Raw genomic sequence first — 19,344 nt, forward strand, 5'->3', positions numbered from 1 at the left:
CCCTTTACAAATAAATTAGAGGATGTATTTCAATGTTCAAATGAGTGAGTCATGGAGGCTAGACTACAGTTCTTTCCGCTGTGGGAATGCACAGGTTGAGTTGGCCAGAAAATAGCCCCCTTAGATTTTGAGGATTCAGTGATATTCAACATCTGTGTCAATATTATGTTCGTGGGTTAGTGGGAACATGGCACGACTATTCATATGCTAACGTTCAGCACTAATACAGGTGGGAGAAAAGTGCGTGTAGTGGGATATGGGTGTTGTGGGACAATAATCCCTATGCAATATTTTATTGAGTTAGAACCAAGTTTTGTATTATGCTCATAAATTTAGCACTTCGTGGCACGCCTACTCAACTGGGTTTCGTGGCTCATTATTTAATTACCAATGTAAAATAAAAGTAAGTATCAAGACAAAGTTGGGCCTATGGTCGATATGCCCTCCTCAAAAATATCACACTCTAACTGCAGCAGGCACGTAGGAAAAAACGATCCCCCTACCCTACCCCAAGCTCAAATATTGGGCGCGTTTAAGCATTTGCTTGCGCCCCTCAAGCAGCCGCCCCCGAAGAATAGTCAGGCTCAGCAAATACTCGGCAGCAGCAGTCCAGTGCTACAGCGGTACTGAACGCAGGGAACTACGAGACAGCAAGCACGACGACGCATCTTCCAGGTAAAAAAAAAGTGTCTGGGTTCAATGGTCGCGGGCGTTTTACCACAGTCAATACGGCTAGTCGTATGATTGACATACCAACGACAAATTAGACAGTTCGCGGTTTAAAAGGCTGTTTTATTTGATAGCATATGTGGAGGCTGAATAAGTAGACAGACGGTGTTCAATATCGGTCCTCTAATGTTACTTGCAGACAATCTGCTGATCATCAGTGTGCATTTGCTAGCTTTTATGAAAAGCTGGACAGTATTGCTATGAAACACTGGCGCTATAGACGTTTTCAAGATATGATAGAGCAATAAAGGATTTAGCAACGAATGTAAGGGACCCCTGGAAAAAAAAATTTCAACTTCTAGTGCGCTAGATGGAAGGGGAGAGTGCTAGCTAGCGTTTGCCGCTAGCATCACTCAGTTGAAGGTTAAACTGATTCAGATGGCGATGCGCTACCTGCGTCTGATGAGCCGTCATCGACCTTACTAATAAGATGGTGAATGTTAACTGTATAAACTCAAGTGAGCCCAAACATCCGTTTTTCTGTGTTGCTGGAAAGGCTAGATGTTGATGTATTGACCAACAAATGGCAAACGAGATTCAGTAATGACCCCAGCAACAGCGGCAAATGGTTGACCAAGTTTAGGCGCTTGCTTTGATCTCCTTCTCAGTCACACCTGCAGCATATTTGCATGAACACTCTTGATCAAACGCAACTCCTGCGTGTCTCAGTTGTTGCTTCAGGCAGGACTAAGTGCGCATCACAGTAATTATATTGTGTAACAAACTTCATTAAAGTAGCCCACTGTTGGAGAAATATCATAAAAACCAGCCACGAGGCAGTCCTCAAACAGTGTCAATACTATACATCAGTTAACAATTTAAAGTGCAATTTCTCTACCCCAGATAGAGATATCTCGAACATAACATTGCATGATTAGGCTGAATAGACTATGAAAATGCATAGCAAATTCACGTGTTCACTACAAAATAAATACTATTGTACTGTAAGGACAGGAAATTAATTGAGGATGGACGACAAGACTTAAATGTAGTCCTGTCAAAAAAATGAGCATATGTGTATTTACAGGTGGTCTGCATGCAATTTAATTATATGTAGCTGGTGAAGGGATTGCACTAAAGAAGCAAATTGATAGTTTCGAAGGTTTTCATGACGTGTTAAAAGGGTTGAGAGCAAGTTGCTGTTTATCTCACCAGCTGTTCCCCAAGTGTCCTCTAGAGGGCAGATGTGATACCTTTAGTGACCAATGCTCCCATGTCAGTCAGACCTATATTTGATTAACATTCACCTACCTGAGCAAAATCAGCTCATTATTTGAAAATCATGAGTTTGGGATAGTTTAATATTGAGCTGGTTGCCGATTATGGCCTGTCCTAATGTTAATAGCCAGTCTTGATTAAGTTAGGCCTGTGTGTGTGGTTTCATTTGAGTGGGCAAACATTCTGAACTCAGCCAGTCTTATTGAATCGACATTGTTCGATGGGTTGTTTATCCAGTGTGTGTGTATATGTGGGTGTGTGTGTGTGAATGTGACGGTGCCAGGGGTGTGGGGTGTGGGAAGGCAAGGCCTGTTGAATGCCCTCAGCGGCACAGGGAGGGTCGTGGTGGAGGGGGGGGGGGTGGCAGGGTAGTGCTGACGGAGTTGGAAGTGAAGGTGGAAGTTCCTCACTTCACTTCGAAGAGAGGAGGAAAGCGATGACCGGTTTCACAAAGGCATTTGTGGCTTGGACGCAAAATGAGTCATGGAAGTTCCCTTCCAGAAGCCTGTGTTAAGTCAGAGAGCCTTTCTCTTTCTGTGTGGTAGTCCTCATAGAACCAGGCTGTTTATCACAGCCCATAAACTAGGAATGCCTGCTTTCCAATATCTGTGAACAATTCTTTTCGCTCTGAGCCTACATCCCAGTCTCTTGTGTGAAAGGATGGGACTGTAAACAAAAGTGTGTGTTAAATACTCATACTCATGATAAACCCATACTGTGGCCAGGCCTTTTACTCGAGCGTGCGCCGTTAGTCAATAGGGCCGCCATTTCGCTAGGCACCAGCGGCCTGTTATCTCTTGCAGGGATTTCCCATCTCCAATCTCACAGTCTGGCGGGTCATGTGACCCCGGACGGATGATGAGTCGTGCCAGTACACTTGATGGAGATCCTTCTGAGAATCAGCACCTTTTCCCCCAAAAAAAGAAGTCGGCCTGTGAGAACACGTGGGCGTCTACTTAAGTATGTTTACCATTTCCGCAGGCCTTAGCACAAGTGATGTGCCACAACCACTCAAACAAAAGGTCTGTTGAATTCACCCATGAACAGCCACCGCTGCAACATCTGCCAATGCTCTCTGGCCAGTGTGAAGTTGAGGTAATGAAGTGAGATTTGAGGCATGCGATTGAACGCACATTTGCGATTTAGCGGCTATTACTAACCTATAGACAGCCATATGTGGGGCAGATGTCTGGTGATACCCTCACATTTCTGCATGTCACGATTGGCCTAGATGTTAGATCTCATTCCAGATTTCAGATTTCCAGTGCAGTGATTAAGCCCTAGGGAGAGTACTGGCTGGTATTGCGATCATGGGGAGGTGTTTTCTAACCCAGTTTGGCTTTTGGGAATTGTAGTTCTCCACATCCAGGTTAATCTAAGACAGCAAAAGTAAGAATCGTAAAAAATATTTGGGTCGACTCGGCTGATGGATGGCTATCCATAAACGGATTACATCATTTACCAGAAACCATGTCGAAAACAACCCCCCCCCGTCCTTCGCCTCGCGTTTGGTTCGGTCGGTTGGTCATCCCGTGTGCACCCTACCTGTAACTATCCAGTCCACAGATGATTAGCAGGGCCCCAGTGTGCGCTTGTCCTTTGATCACAGTCTGATAAGCCAAGCCACTGTCAGTCCAAGGTAGGCCAGGATCTTGATGGTGCTCTAATGACCAGGAGACCAGCTGGGCCCTGGGACAGGGTCAGGACCTGCAACTCCAGCGGGCCTAGTGCAGGAGAATGGGGCCAAAATACAGCGGAGTCCAATGCTTTAGGCCGAGCAGACAGGTTTGTTATTGGAGTGCAGGGCCTGAGGACCCGTAGCACTCCTGCGTTCGCCTGCAGTGTGCACTGGATTTGGGATAATTAGGGTTCAGGTTGCGTAACGGCAGTTGTTGGAACACAAAACCCCGCTAGGCAATGGGTGATCCGTATGAGATGTTGCTTAGCGATTGACCTAGCGTGGATGCCCCTGACGTTAAATCCTATTGGAACAGTGTATCAGACAGACATTTCACTTTGATATCAGCTGGTAATCTTTCCTGATGTTTTCCCAGATGTATTCTTACCTTAACTAATGCTTGCATTGGCTCCATCTTTGGGCACAACCTTTGTCAGGAGATTTCCACACGAGCCGGGTGTGCACCGAGCATTCAGTTGAGCGAAGAACCTCTTACGTGACGTCAATGGAAGTTCCTTTCAGCAAAATAAGGCTAAGCCCTAGAAACAAAGAAGAATTAGCAAAGTCTGTTACGTACAGTACTGTAGTCTACATACACACACACACACACACATACGTACGTACATACACCAACTACACAACGCACTTTCCCCAAGCGTGCATGATGCTGTGTGAAAGGCTTTTCTGTAGTATCTATATCCGACTCTTAATTGGATTGATCAATAAGCAAAGTCAGTTGGCTAGGAACCCTATCAAAGCCTGACCCACACATGTAGTCGGGAGTGAGTGAGTCTTCCTGTGGTCTGTAATGTGTTACTCCATGGTTTTGGAACGCATCCTGCCTCGATTCCTCTGCCAGTAGAGCCCTTCTGTAAAAGATTGTGGAGCGAAGACAGCGTGAAGGGAATGGACCCTTCATGCTATTGTCAGGGCACTGCATAGCCAATCACAAAAAAAGGGAAACAACTGTTGCCATGGGAGTTTGACAACAAAATAACGTTGTGGGTGTGTTGTATAGCCTAACGCTTTCCGTGCAAGCTTAATGACCATGTGGGGTGAGAAGGGCTGGCCAATCCCTTGTCCTCCAGAAGGGTGTGGAATAGATATGCATTGATAGCCAAGCCTAAGGAATAAAATAGGCCAAAAAACAATAGGCCTGCAGACCAGGAGTCTGGGGTAGCGAGTAAGGGAATGTGCAACCCATCAGCCCCTTTATCTTTAACCTAAAATAGGACCCAACCTCATTGACCTCAACTTGAAAACCCGCCAAACACGAGGCAGGGCGGGAATCACAGATGTGTTGCTTGTGGGATCAGCTGTTTGCGTGCAAGGACGGCGCCCCTAGACGGAGGCCTCAACTCACAGCAGTAGGCTAACGCTGAGCGACTTCAAAACTCCTGACAGGGTATTAAGGGCTTTCCAGTCACACACCTATGCTCTGATTCAGAACTATCTCATGCTCCAGTCAGAATCCAGTCAGATCACGCTAATCCCCGTGATGCTCCCACTCGAGGTGGGGACGTAGCTAGTGAGACCTCCAGCCCAGCAGCCAGAGATCCACAGTGTTCCAGGGTGGCTCAGGATGAAGTATGGGCCTGGAAGAGGGAAGGTCTGCTGGCTTTGGTAGTTTGGGTGGAGAAGAATACGAGGTTAAGTGCCAGACCAAGTTTGTAGTTTATTGATAAGAAATGATGCAATCAGACAATGGATACAGCACACGGGTGTGTCTCAGTCTAGATCAGTGATACCAGTCGATGTTACCAGTCTCGCTTCACAGAGTAGAGAAAACAAAGGCCCTCGTGAGAATGGTCTTGACAGAAATCCGAGAAAGAGTTTCTGCCCAGTCCAATTCTGCCTGACCTGTGCAGGGCACACAGGTCTTGTACCCCTCCTGAGAGGGAGGTGTTTGTCAGGTGATTGGTCCAAAGACGATGGGGCGAGGATGGCCCCATCCTATTCGATTGAAGAAGTCTTTGGGCAGCTAAGTTAGGCGGGCAGTACCAGGGTCTGGTGATGTCCCAGGGGGCAGACCATCCAGGGTGGCAGACCCAAAGGTCTGATGAGGTTGACCAGGTGCAAAGGATACATTGTCCTCCAAGGGATGCATCCTCCACCGCCTGAAACCGGTTCTGTCTCATCCTCTCTAGACCCACAGAGTCGTGTGGCCTAATGTATCTCCTTATCACCTGGTGTTGATTCTCAAGAGTTGTGAGGCCCATTGTCCCTTGGTGTGGTCATCTTGCCCCCCCCCCCCCCCCCCCCCATGTCCAGTAGCTCTCACAGGCCCTGACCTCATTCTCTGTAGCCAATCACATCACCCCGTGCACCCCCCCCTCCCCCCTTCTCCCAAAAGGATCCATTCTCCTGAGCATGGCCTTCTTCTCACTTTCACAGACACAGTCCCATTCTGGTGCACAATCAGACATTTGGAATATCATTTCATCGTCATAATATCTGAATCATTGATCATATTTGGAATATACGTTCAACATTGTCATTACACATTTTGTATGAGGTATCGATTGTCTTTCTATTCAACAGAACATAGCAGCATTGAATGAGCAGTATACATTTCATTCCTCCACATTTGTTCCTTAGACTGTCATTCCAGGGCCCCCGGGCCCTGTCTGTTGTCTCAGGGGCCTGGTGGTGAGAGCTGATTGGAAACACTTGCGAGCGACTCGTCTCTCAGTCGCCCTAGCGACGCACATCCTCAGGAAGAGGGCTCCACTGGTCGATGGCGACGTCACAAAGGCAAACAATGAAGACGCTGTTTGCAGAGGGCTCTGTGGTGGGACCAGACAGCCCACACACACACACACACACACGCACACACCCACACACACCAACAGAACAGAGACATGAGCGCCTCACTCGCTCACTCACTCACACAATCTCACTCACACGTACACAGTACTCTCCTGGTTAGGGTTTGAGCCAAATCCAGGTCTGATTAAGAACAATATGCAGAAGGGGTTCTCAGAGACCACTGGGAGACTGAGACCAGGCCTAGGCCAAGTTCAGCAGAAGCACCCGGAAGTTTGGGATTCAAGCCTGGGACTTTGATAACCCATTTTTCACATTGCCAAGTGGACTAAACCTAAAGTGAGCGGGCTGTCGGAATAACCATAACAACAGAACAGTTCTTTTCTCCTTCATGTCCTCTTAGCGTCCAAGGCCAAAAACAATGTGAACGCCCAAAGCATTGATGAATGTCAGATGTTGTCATCGCCACAAAAACACATCACGTCTGAATGTGAGCGCATGTCTGCATCTCATCCTGAAGATATTTGGCCTATAAACATTGCAAAATGTTTTGGGGAATTTGTTTTTGCCCATTAAACGCCCGTGTCTGAACCTCCTCCTGCCCATTTTAATATGCATGGTTATTGTTTTGTTGGCTCCTGCCCTCAGGCCGTGTTTAGTTGAACATCAGTCCGGGCCTCGTTACTGGTTCAACGTAAGCACAGGGAAAGAAGCTCATCCTGATTCCAGCTCCTCACCTGTGTCTCCCTAGCCTGGTTCTTGCAGGACATGCTAGCTAAGGCACTCTCTCTTTATCATTCTGTCTCTTTTTTCTCTCTCCGTCTTTCACTCTCTTTTTCAGTCTCTCCCACTCTCTGTTTAGTTCTCTCTTTCTCCTTCTTCCGCCATCACTTCTCGCTCCATTTCTCGGCCTTGCTATCTACCTCGATTTTCAGCTGCTCTTTATCTCCCCTCCCTCTCTCTTGTTCTCACTCTCTCTCTCTCATCTCTCTCTCTCTCTCTCTCTCTCTCTCTCTCTCTCTCTCTCTCTCTCTCTTTCCCCCATATCTCTCTCTCTCTCACACACACACACTCCCCTCTTCTCTGCTCATCTCCATCCTTCTCTCCCTTCTTCTGCCCCTCCCCGCCCCCCTCTCCTTCCTTTGCCCTCGTCTCACTTGGGCCATGAATAAGTAGCTGACACCAAACTGTCAACCTGGAAGCTGTCAGCCTCCTCCAGCCTTCTGGTGTTGTAGCCTCCGTTAGTCAGGGCATGGGCCTGCCGCCTAGCACAGGCCCTCACACTTCTAAAAATGCTTTATTTAATTATAAACGAGACATGCCCTTGCCAAAAAGCACACTTGACCGCCGAAAAAACAAACACCTCTTGATCGGATTGGAGTCTCCTACCTCAGTAGCGCCAGTCAAACCTTTGTGGAGAAACGATTTGAGTCTTTGAGGTCAGGATTGAGCTGCATGTGGTTCTGTTTTATTCATTCTTTATACTTGCTTACCGAGCATGCATGTGTTATTAATAAAGAAGTTCATTAATTTCTCTTTCGAAAATCATTAAAATGCTCCAGATTTGCACTTTTCCAGAATGGTGCCCAGCATGTTGTCAGCATGGCTAGGCCTATATTGCTCGCTCACACAAACTACACATTGTAGCACAACACAATGCTGTTGTGTTTGATGGGAATCAAAGCAGACCTTTGTTTAAGCCTTCTGCCTGAATCAGGGCACTTTTTCTCAATTCAATATCAAAATGGGTAATTCCATTGCGTAACAGAATTAGTAGTATTTTACTGAGCTTGCTTTGGGAAACCAGGGGGGGGGGTGAGGATGGGTGTGGGTGGGTGGTCATGAGGGGTCGAGCTTTTCGGGAAATCCTCTGCCTCATTTTGACTGATACGCAAGATAAGCTTCCGAGCAACTCGTCATGGCAGCGGTAGTCGTAGAATTAGGATTAGCATTAAGCGGGGCGGCATATGGACTCGCCCCTGAACCACGCATGCCAGTATCACATGTCACTGCCAAAACAGCCCGTTTGTTTTCCAAACAGCCCTTGATCTTCAGATGCTAACGTGCTAATCTACAGGAAGGAAGGGCTGTGACATCTGATCTTCAACTACAAGCTTTGACTCAGAACTCGGAGCCAATCTAGCCGCTGTGATAGTCACATCAGTCATTTTTTGACACCGTGACACTTTAGAATCCTGCTTCTCCTCTGGATTCTATTAGCAAGTTTCGTGGGATTAGTTGAAGTGTGGCGGTTCTGATCAATGGCCCAATCGGACAGTCCGATTACGTGCAGAGTGTTGACAAACACCTTCTTACCAGAACTGAAACAAGCACAGACAGGGAAAGATAGGCTACCCCAAATAGATGCTGGCAAGAGCTAAACCTGGAAAAAGCAGGCCAGGTCTATCACTGAGGGAGCTCCGAGAGTCGATCCTCCAAAACTAACAGGTTTAAAGTTTTAAATGAGAAAGTGAATCGCATTAGCGGGGTCCAGATATACAAAGAGAGCAGCATTTCACGCTCTTAGATCCCGTTAATCAGCCGGTATCATTAGACACAGGTGGAGGACAGAGCTACAGAGCGGCAGGGAAGGTTTCAAAGTTGATCCTTGCTTCGAGTGTAGGTCAAGGCAAATCTGTTCCTTTATTCCTATGTTCTGATTCAGTAACTGAAGCATAGGTTTCAGTTATTAGGCCTATGTAAATTCGGTTGCCATCCCTAAGGGGCTTAGTCTTGTCGTTGGTTAGTGTCTATGTGGGACAGAGATATGGAGTAGCAGTGCTGTGGCATCTGCTGTGGGGATGTAGTAAACATCAGTTTACCCTGGCCTCTACAAAACAAACAGAATAATCACTTACTGGCAGTTTTTTTTAGACAGATGCCTACAACCTCCCTGAGCCTGTGTGCGGCTGGCTAGACACCTCACCATCAGGAACTGAGGAGGAGGAAGGATGGTTGTATGGAATAATAGATGGACGGTGAAGGAGGGAAAGAATGAAAGAAGGAAGGATAGATGGATGTATGGAGAGAAAAGAAAAAGGAGAGCCCCTACAAATGTTGATTAGCCCATTAGTGGCTTGCCAAGCCCCCTCCACTCTTTGGTAGTACCTACCCCAGCCTAGCAAGGCTAGCCTCATCCACCCTCTGGTAGTACCTACCCCAGCCTGGCAAGGCTAGCCTCATCCACCCTCTGGTAGTACCTACCCTAGCCTAGCTAAGCTAGCTAGCCCTCCTCCACCCTCTGGTTCCCACCCCAGGATAGTTAGCCTCGGCCCCCTCCACCCTCTGTTACCGACCCCGATCTAGCTGGCTTAGCTAGCTCTCCTCCACCCTCTGGAACCTACCCCAGGCTTGCTAGCCTAGCCTAGCCCCCCTCAACTCTCTGGTACCAGCCTGGCTAGCCCCCCCCCCCCTCCACCCTCTAGTACCTGCCACTCGTCTCCCTCCAGACGCTGGACATTCAGCACGCTCCAGTAACCGCGAGAGGAGACTGAACGTGTGCTAAGCAGCGGAGCCACAGGCTACAGGTCCACAGGGAGATGCCTGTGACTCCAGCCATGCGTCTGTCTGGTCTATCCCGCCACAGCAGTGATGATACGGATTCATTTGCGGTTTGTTTTTAGTTTTACAGTACCTCCCCACCCCCCAGCGAGCAGGGGTTTGGGTGAGGTTGCTGTCTCAGCTCATGGAAAGCGCCTCGTTGCGGGATGCAGAGAGACGAGGAGCGTAGACGGGGGGGAAAAGGAAGGGAGGGAAACTGAGGAGGAGAGAACAAGGAGAGATGAGATGAGATGGGAGGGGGAGAAAGGGTGGGGTCTGAGGCGGCGGAGGAGAGAGCGGTTTGTCATGGAGGCTTGAAAAGGGGGGGGGGCTATGTGTTCTCCTTCAGACCGTCCAACCGAGTAGAGCGAGACGGGACACGAAGAGTCAGGAATGAGGAGAGATGACGATCGAAACAACATCTCTCTCTCTCTTTCTCCCCCCCCCTCTCTCTCTCTCTCTCCCTCTCTCCCTCTCTCCCTCTCCCTCTATCGTTTCCCTCCCTCCCAGTGATGGCCTCAGCGGTGCAGCTGTGTCGAGGTGCCCGCCACCGCTCGTAGGGGAAGAGACAGACCCCCGTTGCAGCCCCCCGTCCCTCCACACCTGACACAGACAAACACACCAGCCAAACCAATGCCACCATGTACAGCGTGGAGGACCTGCTCATATCCCACGGATACAAGCTGCCCACCCCCGCCCCGACGCCCGCCCCCACCCCCGCCCTCGACGCCCCCTCGCCCTCACCCCCGGCCTACGACGGCGGCCGCCACAGCGACTGCCGGCGGGAAATCCTGGAGAACAGGCTTGGCCACGGGCCGGTGAACGGGTTCGGGCGGGACGGGGGTCCGTACGGGTCCAGGGGGTACCCACCCAACGACAATGAGTGCCGTGACAGAAATCAGCCCGGCAATAGCCATGGAGACACGCAGTCGTTGGGGGATTCTATGACGTCCGATAGCGGGTGAGTGATTGTGTGTTGTTGTTGTTTTTTGTGTTGTCTTTGCTGTCGCCTCATGGGTTAACCTTTCATTATTTTGTTATTTATTGACTTCTCTAGCATGCTGTTGTTGTGATGTGGCCACAAGGTAGTGAAGACAGACCTCAAGTCAAGGTCTTCTGCATCAAGGATGTTGCACCACTTAGTGAACCTCCTCACACTGCTCTCTCTCTCTCTCTCCCCATCCTTGAGCTCCCTCCCTCCCTCCCTCCTCAGTTAAGGCAGGGGAAAGGGAAGAGGTAGAATGCTACTGGAGGCTTCATCTGACACATGGGACTTCACTGTTGTTGTAAACACACCCAGCCAGCGCCCCTTTCGAGCATGCCTGGATTTGCACACACACACACTTACGGAGGTGCGAGGAGAAAAACAACCCCAGAGTCTGATCGATAGCCCGCTCCGTCGCTGCAGCGAGTTACACTTTCTTATATAACACATTCCCATTAATAATGGAAACACAGCAGCATTTAAATATGTATATTGAGACGCGGCTATTTTTAGTGCTGCCAGGAGTTATGCAATTGAGACCTTTTTCAAGTCGGTCTTTTCGCAGCGAAGCCTGTAATTTGCCTAGCGACACACTCTGCTCTGTGATGTCATCTCGTCGACTGGCAGGCCAGTGGAGCCAGTCGTGGTTTGGGATTTGTGGACTCAGAGACGCAGAGTCAATACAGATGCTCCCACATCCACACAGTTAGATGGGCCCGTCGACTACCTTGTTTTTGTTTAGCATCCAGCCCGCCAAAGAGATAGTGACATCAGTGTGTGAACAAGCCTTCAAACAGTCATTTGACCTTGAACATAATTGACGGCTGCAGTGGGATATTGGCCCCGCCTATAACGTTGTCCCTACTTGGGTAGGCATCCGTGGTCATATTCTGCTAACAGTGCCTCAAGTCAGTTTGCCCGGCAGCTTAATTGAATAAGAAAGAAATAAAGCTTGCTTCAGTCACTCAGCCATCACGTTGTGGCTGCTCACAGCTATCGAGGCCAACGATTGGCAGGCTTAACTGTACGGTATGAGCCAGAACCCTAACGTAAGTGATTATCATGGTACGGTTCACCCGGGCGTATGTCTGTGTCGGACCCACGCATGACAGAGCAGGAGCGCTCGGCCCGGGGAGGGGCCACGTGCTGGTTTGTTGACATCCTTGTCACTCACTCTCTCCGCGCAGACAGAAATAGCCTGGCGAGCCTCTCGACGCAGGGACCTTCACTGTGGACCTGTTCACGTCTGTCGTCGTGAAGAGGTCCACAGCACATGGAGACAGCCCCACACGCGCGCAGTAGTCAGGTCTCCTCGTCCGTCAGCCAGTTTGGTCTGCCGGGACGGATCTAATGGCGTTTCAGTGGAGGTTAGCTTAGGACTTTAAGCTGTCCATATTATGATCGCTTTGTCTGTTTCGAAGGACAAATGCCCGATATCTCATGGCGTGGTGATCCAGAATGTGTGCAGACTGTCACACAACAAAATTATGATTTTCCACTTGTGGTGAGCCGGCGCCTCCTTATGGTTTTTACAAGAATCACAACAGCGCTACACTTGCAACCAGGCATACAAGCTATAAGATGACTATTCATCTAAAATACTAGCATGTTGAGGTCTGACAAAAAAAAAAAGTACTGTTAATTGTAGAATTAGATTGTGTCAAAGACAGCTGACAACTGTGTTCCACTGAACACAACAAAAGCTGATGTTTGTCCCGTCTGTGTGTGTGTGTGTGTTCAGGTTCTGTGACGGGCCCAGGGGTGTGTACCCCCAGTCCAGAGCACCCAGAGAACGAGACGTGGCCTACTGGAGGAGGAGAGGCCAAGACTTCTCTGTTCTGCTGGACTACGCTGACTTCAGAGAGCCCAGAGGAGGAGGAGGGGGAGGAGGGGGAGGCGGCTACAGCAGAACCGATGGGCAGCAGCAGAGAGGGCCGGATGTACCTACAGAGGAGCGCCAGACAGAGAGGCAGATCTGGGCCAACCAAGCCCAGGTTCAGGCCAAGGCCCAGGCCCAGGCCCAGGCGCAGGCCCGCTCCAGAGAGAGGGAGGCCGCCCTCCACCAGTGGCGGATGGCGGCCGAGAGGAAGTGCCAGAGCCTGGGCACGGACGAGTGGCGCCCCGCCTCCAGCTTCGGCCGCCAGCTGTCCGACTGCGAGGCCGAGCAGTGGGCTCGGGAGCAGATGCGGAACCACTCCCGCACGCCAGACGGCGCCGTCCTGCCCAGGACCAAAGCCAAGTCCCAGTCGCTGCCCCGCATGCTGCCGCCGGACAGCCTGCAGTACGTGGATGTGTCCAGCACGGGTCACAATCTCTACAGGAGGGTCAACGGCCACCCTGGCCACCCCGGCCACGACCCTTACGGCCGGCGGCACTTTGAGATCAGCCGTCCGGCCAGTGCCAACCAGGCCGCCGTCACACCAAAGCCCCGCTTTTCCCGGCCGCTCCGCCCCCCCTCCTACGAGGTGCACCAACAGACCCGGGGTAGCTGTGAGATGTTGTCTGGGGACAGCCCAGCCCCCCAGGCCAGGGAAAGAACCCCCATCCCCAATCCCAGGTCAGGCGACCCCCGACTGGACTACTTTGCACAGGAGTCAGGGGGGTCTGGTGCGGAGCCTCCAGGCTACAATCCTCCCCCGTCTTATAAGAGAGCTCCAGTCCTGAGAGGGGGACATAGGGGTCCCTTTGGTGAAATCCCTGTGGGCTACAGGTACAGAGGGGAGGTGGTGTACCAGCAGGTGGCGCCAGACGGAGTTCACTGGTACACCAGACACCCAGGGGGCTCCTGGCCCGACCCCCAGAGAGAGTGGGCCCACCTCCCCAGCAGAAGGAAGCTGTACCCCGGCTACAGCCCCCAGCCGCCCGGAGTGGTCCAGTACATCCCCTTCGACGACCCCCGCGTCCGCCACATCTCGGCCAGTACCTCCGGCAACTCCCTCGTGGCGGACGCCGACATGGTCCGGCACGTCCGCAACACCGAGCTTCCCAGCGTCACCGTGTCCGAGCCCCCGCCCTCCTCCCCGTCAGACGACAGTGCCTTCCTGCCCCCGCCCCTGGGGCACCGCGCCAGCCCCTTCCCGCCGCCCGGCCCGCCGTCCCCGGGCGACCACGACGCCAACCAGAACAGGTGGCCCCGCGGTGATTTGCACAAGAACACTGAGAACAACAACTTCCCAGCGACCGACCAAAACTGTAACGACAGATATCCCAAAGGCCCGTCCTCAGCCTTCCAGCCCCCTCCGCCGTGCGGGCAGAGCGCCCGCTCCGAGCAGGCCTTCTCCGAGACAGCCACCATCACGCAGGTGAAGAAGATCGCTCCAGACTCAGGCCCGGACGGCAACAGGAACTCCAAGAGGAGGGTCAGCGAGACCATCTTCTGCCTCGTGTCCGTCCCCATCCAGATCCAGGCCAAGGCGCCGCCGGCCGACCAGAACAACAACAGCACGGCGCCAGGCCCGGGCGCCGCCGACACCGCCGCCGTCGAGCCCGCCGCCGCCGTCGAGCCCGCCGCCGGTCGACCGTGGAACAGCCAAAGCCTCCGCAGCCAATCCCTGACCGAGATGTCCCTCAAGCCCCACCCCCTCCCCCACATAAGCACCAGCAGCTCCTACTGCATGAGGAACTCGAAGAGGGCCCCTCTCAGGAAGGAGATCGTGGACGCCTGGTCGCTCCAGGCCATGGCCGACAAGGAGCTCTGCTACGCGGGCTCGTGGCCCGGGGACCAGTACCGCAACCAGGAGACCCAGACTGTCAGCCCCCCTGTGGTAGCCAAAAGCTCCCCTCAGAGTCCTCCTGGTCCGGGGGGTCCGGAGCCAGGCCAGCCAGCCTCCTCAGAGATCCCCGCTGACGGTGGCATGGGGACAGACTGCAGCGCTGGCTCCTACAGCTCCTACTCCATGGCAGGCCAGAAGAACCTCCACCCCTCCAGCAATAGCGCCTTCTCCCGCCTCAGTATCAGCCCAGCTCAGCCCCTGTCTCTACCTCCAGCTGGTACCTCCCAGATGCCGCCTTTACCCTCTCCAGGCTCTGGCCAGCCCCCGTCTCTCCCAACTCCGTCCTCCGGGCCCGTAGGGGGAGCCGAGCAGCTTTCCTCCCCTAAGAGGAGTGGCCCCAAGCCCGCAGACGAGCCATGCAGCGAGCAGGTAGCCTTCGGCCAGTTCCTGCTGAAGCCGGTGAACCGGAGGCCGTGTGACGCCATCGAGGAGCTGGAGTTTATCAACAAGGAGATGGAGGAGCAGATTGGAAAGCGGCCCGGCGCAGAGCCGTGTCTGCGAGACCTGGAGGAGGCCGTCCAACACACCCTGGAGCTCAGCCAGGCTGGAAGATCCCAGCACACAGCCACCGTTGACCCGGTGAGGGAAGCAACCGGCCTGGGCGAGCAGAGCCAGAACCGGCCGAGCCACGGGGAAGCGAGAAGCGCCTTCTCCAGACCCGCGCCTGGCAGGACCCCCACCATGGTCTCCTCCATCAGACCACCCAGGGAAGACATACCCTCGCACCCTGGCCCCAGAGACTATGCCCCCCTAGCCCAGACAGAGCCTGGCCGAGCCTACAGGCAGGACATCCCCGTCCCCCAGGAGTCCCTGCTGAGGGACGTGGGGCTGACCGTGTACACAGAGGCCCCCGGGGGCCCCGGGGAGCCCCACCAGCGCTCCCCCCTCCCCTTCTCCTACTCTCCTCTCTCCCTCCCCCTCTCCTCGCTGTCAGAACCCCTGGAGGGACCCCCGTGCCTGCACATGTCCTGGGAGAGCCGACTCTCCGTGGTGAAGCACCGCAGCGAGGGCGTCCTGGACGCCTCCAAGCCGGAGCCTCCCTCCAGAACGGTGGAGGGGGTCAGGGCCTTGGAGAGGAAGACCATCCCTACCCTGAACCTCCGCAGGGCCAGGAGTGAGACCAGCAGGCCCCCGAGAGAAGAGGGCTCCCCACGCGCCGCCAGGCTCCCCAGGGAGCCGGCCTTCGCCCACGAGGACGAGGGGGACGCTCGCTACCCGCGTCCGCCAGGAGACCCCGGGGTGGGGCGACGAGGCCACGCTGGCCGACAGGCACCTGGAGAGCCTGCTGATCCAGGAGAAGGCCAACGCCCTGCCGCCGGAGGACCTCAGCAACCTCTACGAGGTCAAGTGCGCCAAGGGCATTCCCGAGAACGAGTCCATCGAGCAGCGGGCTGCCAGGATCCTCGGCATAGCCGTGCCTGTGGAGGCCCTGGGGACCAGAGACACCCAGGACGAAGGGGAGGGGCAGGAGGCCGCCAGCCTGGACCGGGGAGGGGGGAGCGAGCAGGGAGACCCAGGCGCCGCCAGCCCAGACAGCGAGGGACACCCAGGAGACAGCGAAGACCTCGGCAGACAGGACAAGGAGGCCGACAGAGAGACGCAGCAAGTGAGCAGACAGTCAGAGCAAGTGACAGCGGGGTCCTTGGAGGAACACGTACAGCAAGCAGCGGAGGAGGAGGAGGAAGAAGAAGAAGAAGAGGAGGCAGGAAACGGTGGAGACGACAGCCCCCGCGAGGACAAGCGTGAAGAAGAGTGCCATCCGGCGAAAGAAGGCGACATCCAACTGCCGCCAGGCGGAGAGAGGAACTCGCTGGTTCTGGATCTGCCGGAATTCCCCCCCAGCAAGCTTCCCCTGTCTCTCCCCGTCACCCCGGACCAGGAGCTGGCCCTCAGCATGAGTCGCGGGGAGAAAGCGGCCCATGGGATGTCCGGGGTGACTGGGGACCTGGCGGAGGACGAGCTAGCCTCCTCTTCCTCGACCTCATCCTTGTCTTCCTGCTCGGTTCTATTGCCGGGCAGAACTGTCGTGGAGATTTTGGGTCATGTGGAGCAGGGAGACTCCGAGTCCCGCGAGTCCGGCCTTGGCATCAGGAGGTCGGAGTCTGGAGGAGTGGAGGAGGACGGAACGGGAGAGGTGGAGGAGGGAGAGAGAGAGGGGGAGCTGGGAGGAGGAGGAGAGGAGGACGGAGAGAGACCTGAGGAGCAGGGGGGAGGAGGAGAGGAGGAGGGAGAGAGAAATGAGCAGGGGGGAGGCGGAGAGGAGGAAGGCGAGAAAGACAGAGAGAGCAAGGGAGCGGCCATGGGAGAACAGCAGGGATACGGGGACATCGGGGAGAGGATGACTCCAACGGAGGACATGGAGCAGGAGGCGGAGGTGGAGAAGGAAGAAGCAATAGACTGCGCCAGCGCGGAGAGAGATGGGGGGAGAAACGAGGCGGAGGAGAGCACACGGGAGCAAGAAGAGGAGGGAGAACTGGGAGAGGAAGATAAAGAACAACAGGCAGAGATGAAGACCGAACATGAGGATGAGGACGGGACAGAACCAGAGGCAGCGCTCACTACCGAGCAGGAGGAGGAGGAGGAAGAAGGAGAGCTGAAAATAGAAGAGGAGGAGGAGGTGGAATTGAAAATAGCAGAGGAGGAGGTTGAGAACGAGGTGGAATTGAAAATAGCAGAGGAGGAGGAGAAAGGGGGCGAGTTGAAAATAGAGGAGGAGGACGAGATTGAGAAAAAGGTCAAATTGAGAATCGCAGAGGAGGCGGCGAAGAAACTTTCGGCGGAGTCAAAAAAAGAAGGGGCCAGAGGACAGACGGAATGGGAAGTGAACCGAGGGGAGGAAGTCAGGAGGAAGAAGCGCAACCAGGAGACGGAGGGAAGGCCCAAGCCCCTTCCTAGGCCCCAGAAGCCTCCTCTGCTGCCCAAACCCAAGCCCCAGCCCAGGCTTCGTAGCAGCGCCACCGTGGCCAAAAGAGAGATCACCCTTCCCCTCAGCTTCAATGTCCCCTGTGGCTCGACGGCGCTAGAAGACGAAGAACTGCTGTCGGTCTCAGGTACACGCCAGACACTCTTCTCTTAGCGCAAGACATTTGTGTGGGTTCGTATGTGTGAAATGGCTCTGTGTGTGACTTTTTAGACGAGGCCTGATGGTACGTTTCTGTCTTCTCCCCAGACTCCTATGACCCCAGCCGTGTGGAGAGAGTGTAGCCCGACTTCTTGCAAGGCTTCCGCAACCAGCTCTTCTCTGGTTGGTTCCACCCGCCAAGTTGTCCGATCAAAGTCCCTCATCGTCATGTCACGACCCTATTGGCCCCTCACAGCACAACTTAGTACAAACACACAAGTCACACAAATACACCAACAGGAAACAGCCTAAAACAACAGCTGCAGTGTTTACACACCCACCTGGTGCTCCGAAAGAACCTGTTAACTGCCAAACTACGGCCTTCACCCCTGTCCATCCTCCTCCTCGTCATCCTCCTCTTCCTCAACTCGCATTTGTCATCTGGGTTTTCCTGAACCGAATGGTCTTCCTGTTTTTCTTTTGTTGCTGTTTTCAACCATTTTGTTATTTTCTTGTAAATGCATGTCATTGACTTCCAGAGCACTCCAGCCCCCTAGTGGCTCAGTGCTGAAATATGAATGTAAAAGAAACAAAACACAAAACTAGAAACACAATAAGAAGGACGTGTTGCGTTACAATCAGTGTTACCCTACACCAAATGTACATAAGAGGTTTTATTCAAACCGTCGCTTAATGTTTATCGCTAAAGAACTGTATATTTTCTTACCTATGTTGGGAATAACCATTTAAGAAGTAGTCTTGGGGGGGCAGAGGGGGGAGGGGGCATAACCAATAACTGAAGCCCCCCTAGTCTTTATTCTTGTACGTGTGTGTGGTCATGGAGACTTAGAATGTGCGTAGTAAGGCTGGATCAAACCTTGGGACGCTGTGCTTTTGAAAGTGTCATTGAGAGCAATACTGTTGCACAACGTTGTTCCAGTTCAAGGAGCTCATCAAAATCTCATCCGCGCTCGACTTTTAGCAGCTGCTTTTGATGATCCACAAATGCTCCAACAAATAAACGGTTGATAGTTGATATGCAATAAAGGGTCATGTTACTGGACGGTTTGTTGGAATAGCTGAATTGCTGATAGTTGAATTTCAGTAGGTCCACTTTTAGAGTAACTGCTTTATATCTGTACCATGTGTTACCAGCATCCGCCACCAGGGGGGTTGCATTGCTTGTAGCGATGGTGTGTTAGCTGTTAGCGTGCATTGCGTCATGCCGTTGATGCAGGCCGTCAGACCCCTTCGTACTGGGGTGGAGCTCATCGTTCAGGATGAGCAATCCCAACACGTATCAAACACGTCATTCCACATACGTATTTATTTTTGTTAATGAAACCTCATATTGTACAAAAAAAAAGAACATATATTTTGATGTGCAAGAGGTCTAGATCCAACCGCGCAAATTAAGTTGCTCGCGTACGTTCATTTTTGAGATGTCACGTGAGTATATCACATTTTCAAAAGTGCTTTTTCCCCCCCCTCAATAAAAAAAAAAGGAATACAAACATGTAGCTGTATAGATTGGACACACTACTGTGTTTGTTGCAAAGGTCCATTTGTGTTAAACATTACAGTACGTGTAAAA

The 19,344-nt window shown here is 52.8% G+C and overlaps 1 protein-coding gene across 1 annotated transcript; it reads left to right on the forward strand.

Moving 5' to 3' along the window:
• Nucleotides 1-481: 481 nt before the first annotated feature.
• jcada (junctional cadherin 5 associated a) lies at nucleotides 482-19,243 on the forward strand. Its single transcript, XM_047024077.1, has 5 exons — nucleotides 482-675; nucleotides 10,442-10,892; nucleotides 12,658-15,661; nucleotides 16,485-17,739; nucleotides 17,859-19,243. Exons 2-5 carry the CDS (start codon nucleotides 10,573-10,575, stop codon nucleotides 17,891-17,893), a joined length of 4,614 nt encoding a protein of 1,537 aa, XP_046880033.1. The 5' UTR covers nucleotides 482-675; nucleotides 10,442-10,572; the 3' UTR covers nucleotides 17,894-19,243.
• The last annotated feature ends 101 nt before the right edge of the window (nucleotides 19,244-19,344 follow it).

Source organism: Hypomesus transpacificus, chromosome 8 (genome assembly GCF_021917145.1).
Source record: "Hypomesus transpacificus isolate Combined female chromosome 8, fHypTra1, whole genome shotgun sequence".
Classification (NCBI taxonomy): Eukaryota; Metazoa; Chordata; class Actinopteri; order Osmeriformes; family Osmeridae; genus Hypomesus; species Hypomesus transpacificus.

Coding starts and splice junctions, on each gene's coding strand:
- jcada (XM_047024077.1), top strand. CDS start 10,573: ATGTACAGCGTGGAGGACCTGCTCATATCCCACGGATACAAGCTGCCC. Junction 10,893..12,657: donor TCTATGACGTCCGATAGCGG/GTGAGTGATTGT, acceptor GTGTGTGTTCAG/GTTCTGTGACGGGCCCAGGG. Junction 15,662..16,484: donor CGTGCCTGCACATGTCCTGG/GAGAGCCGACTC, acceptor CTGCCGCCAGGC/GGAGAGAGGAACTCGCTGGT.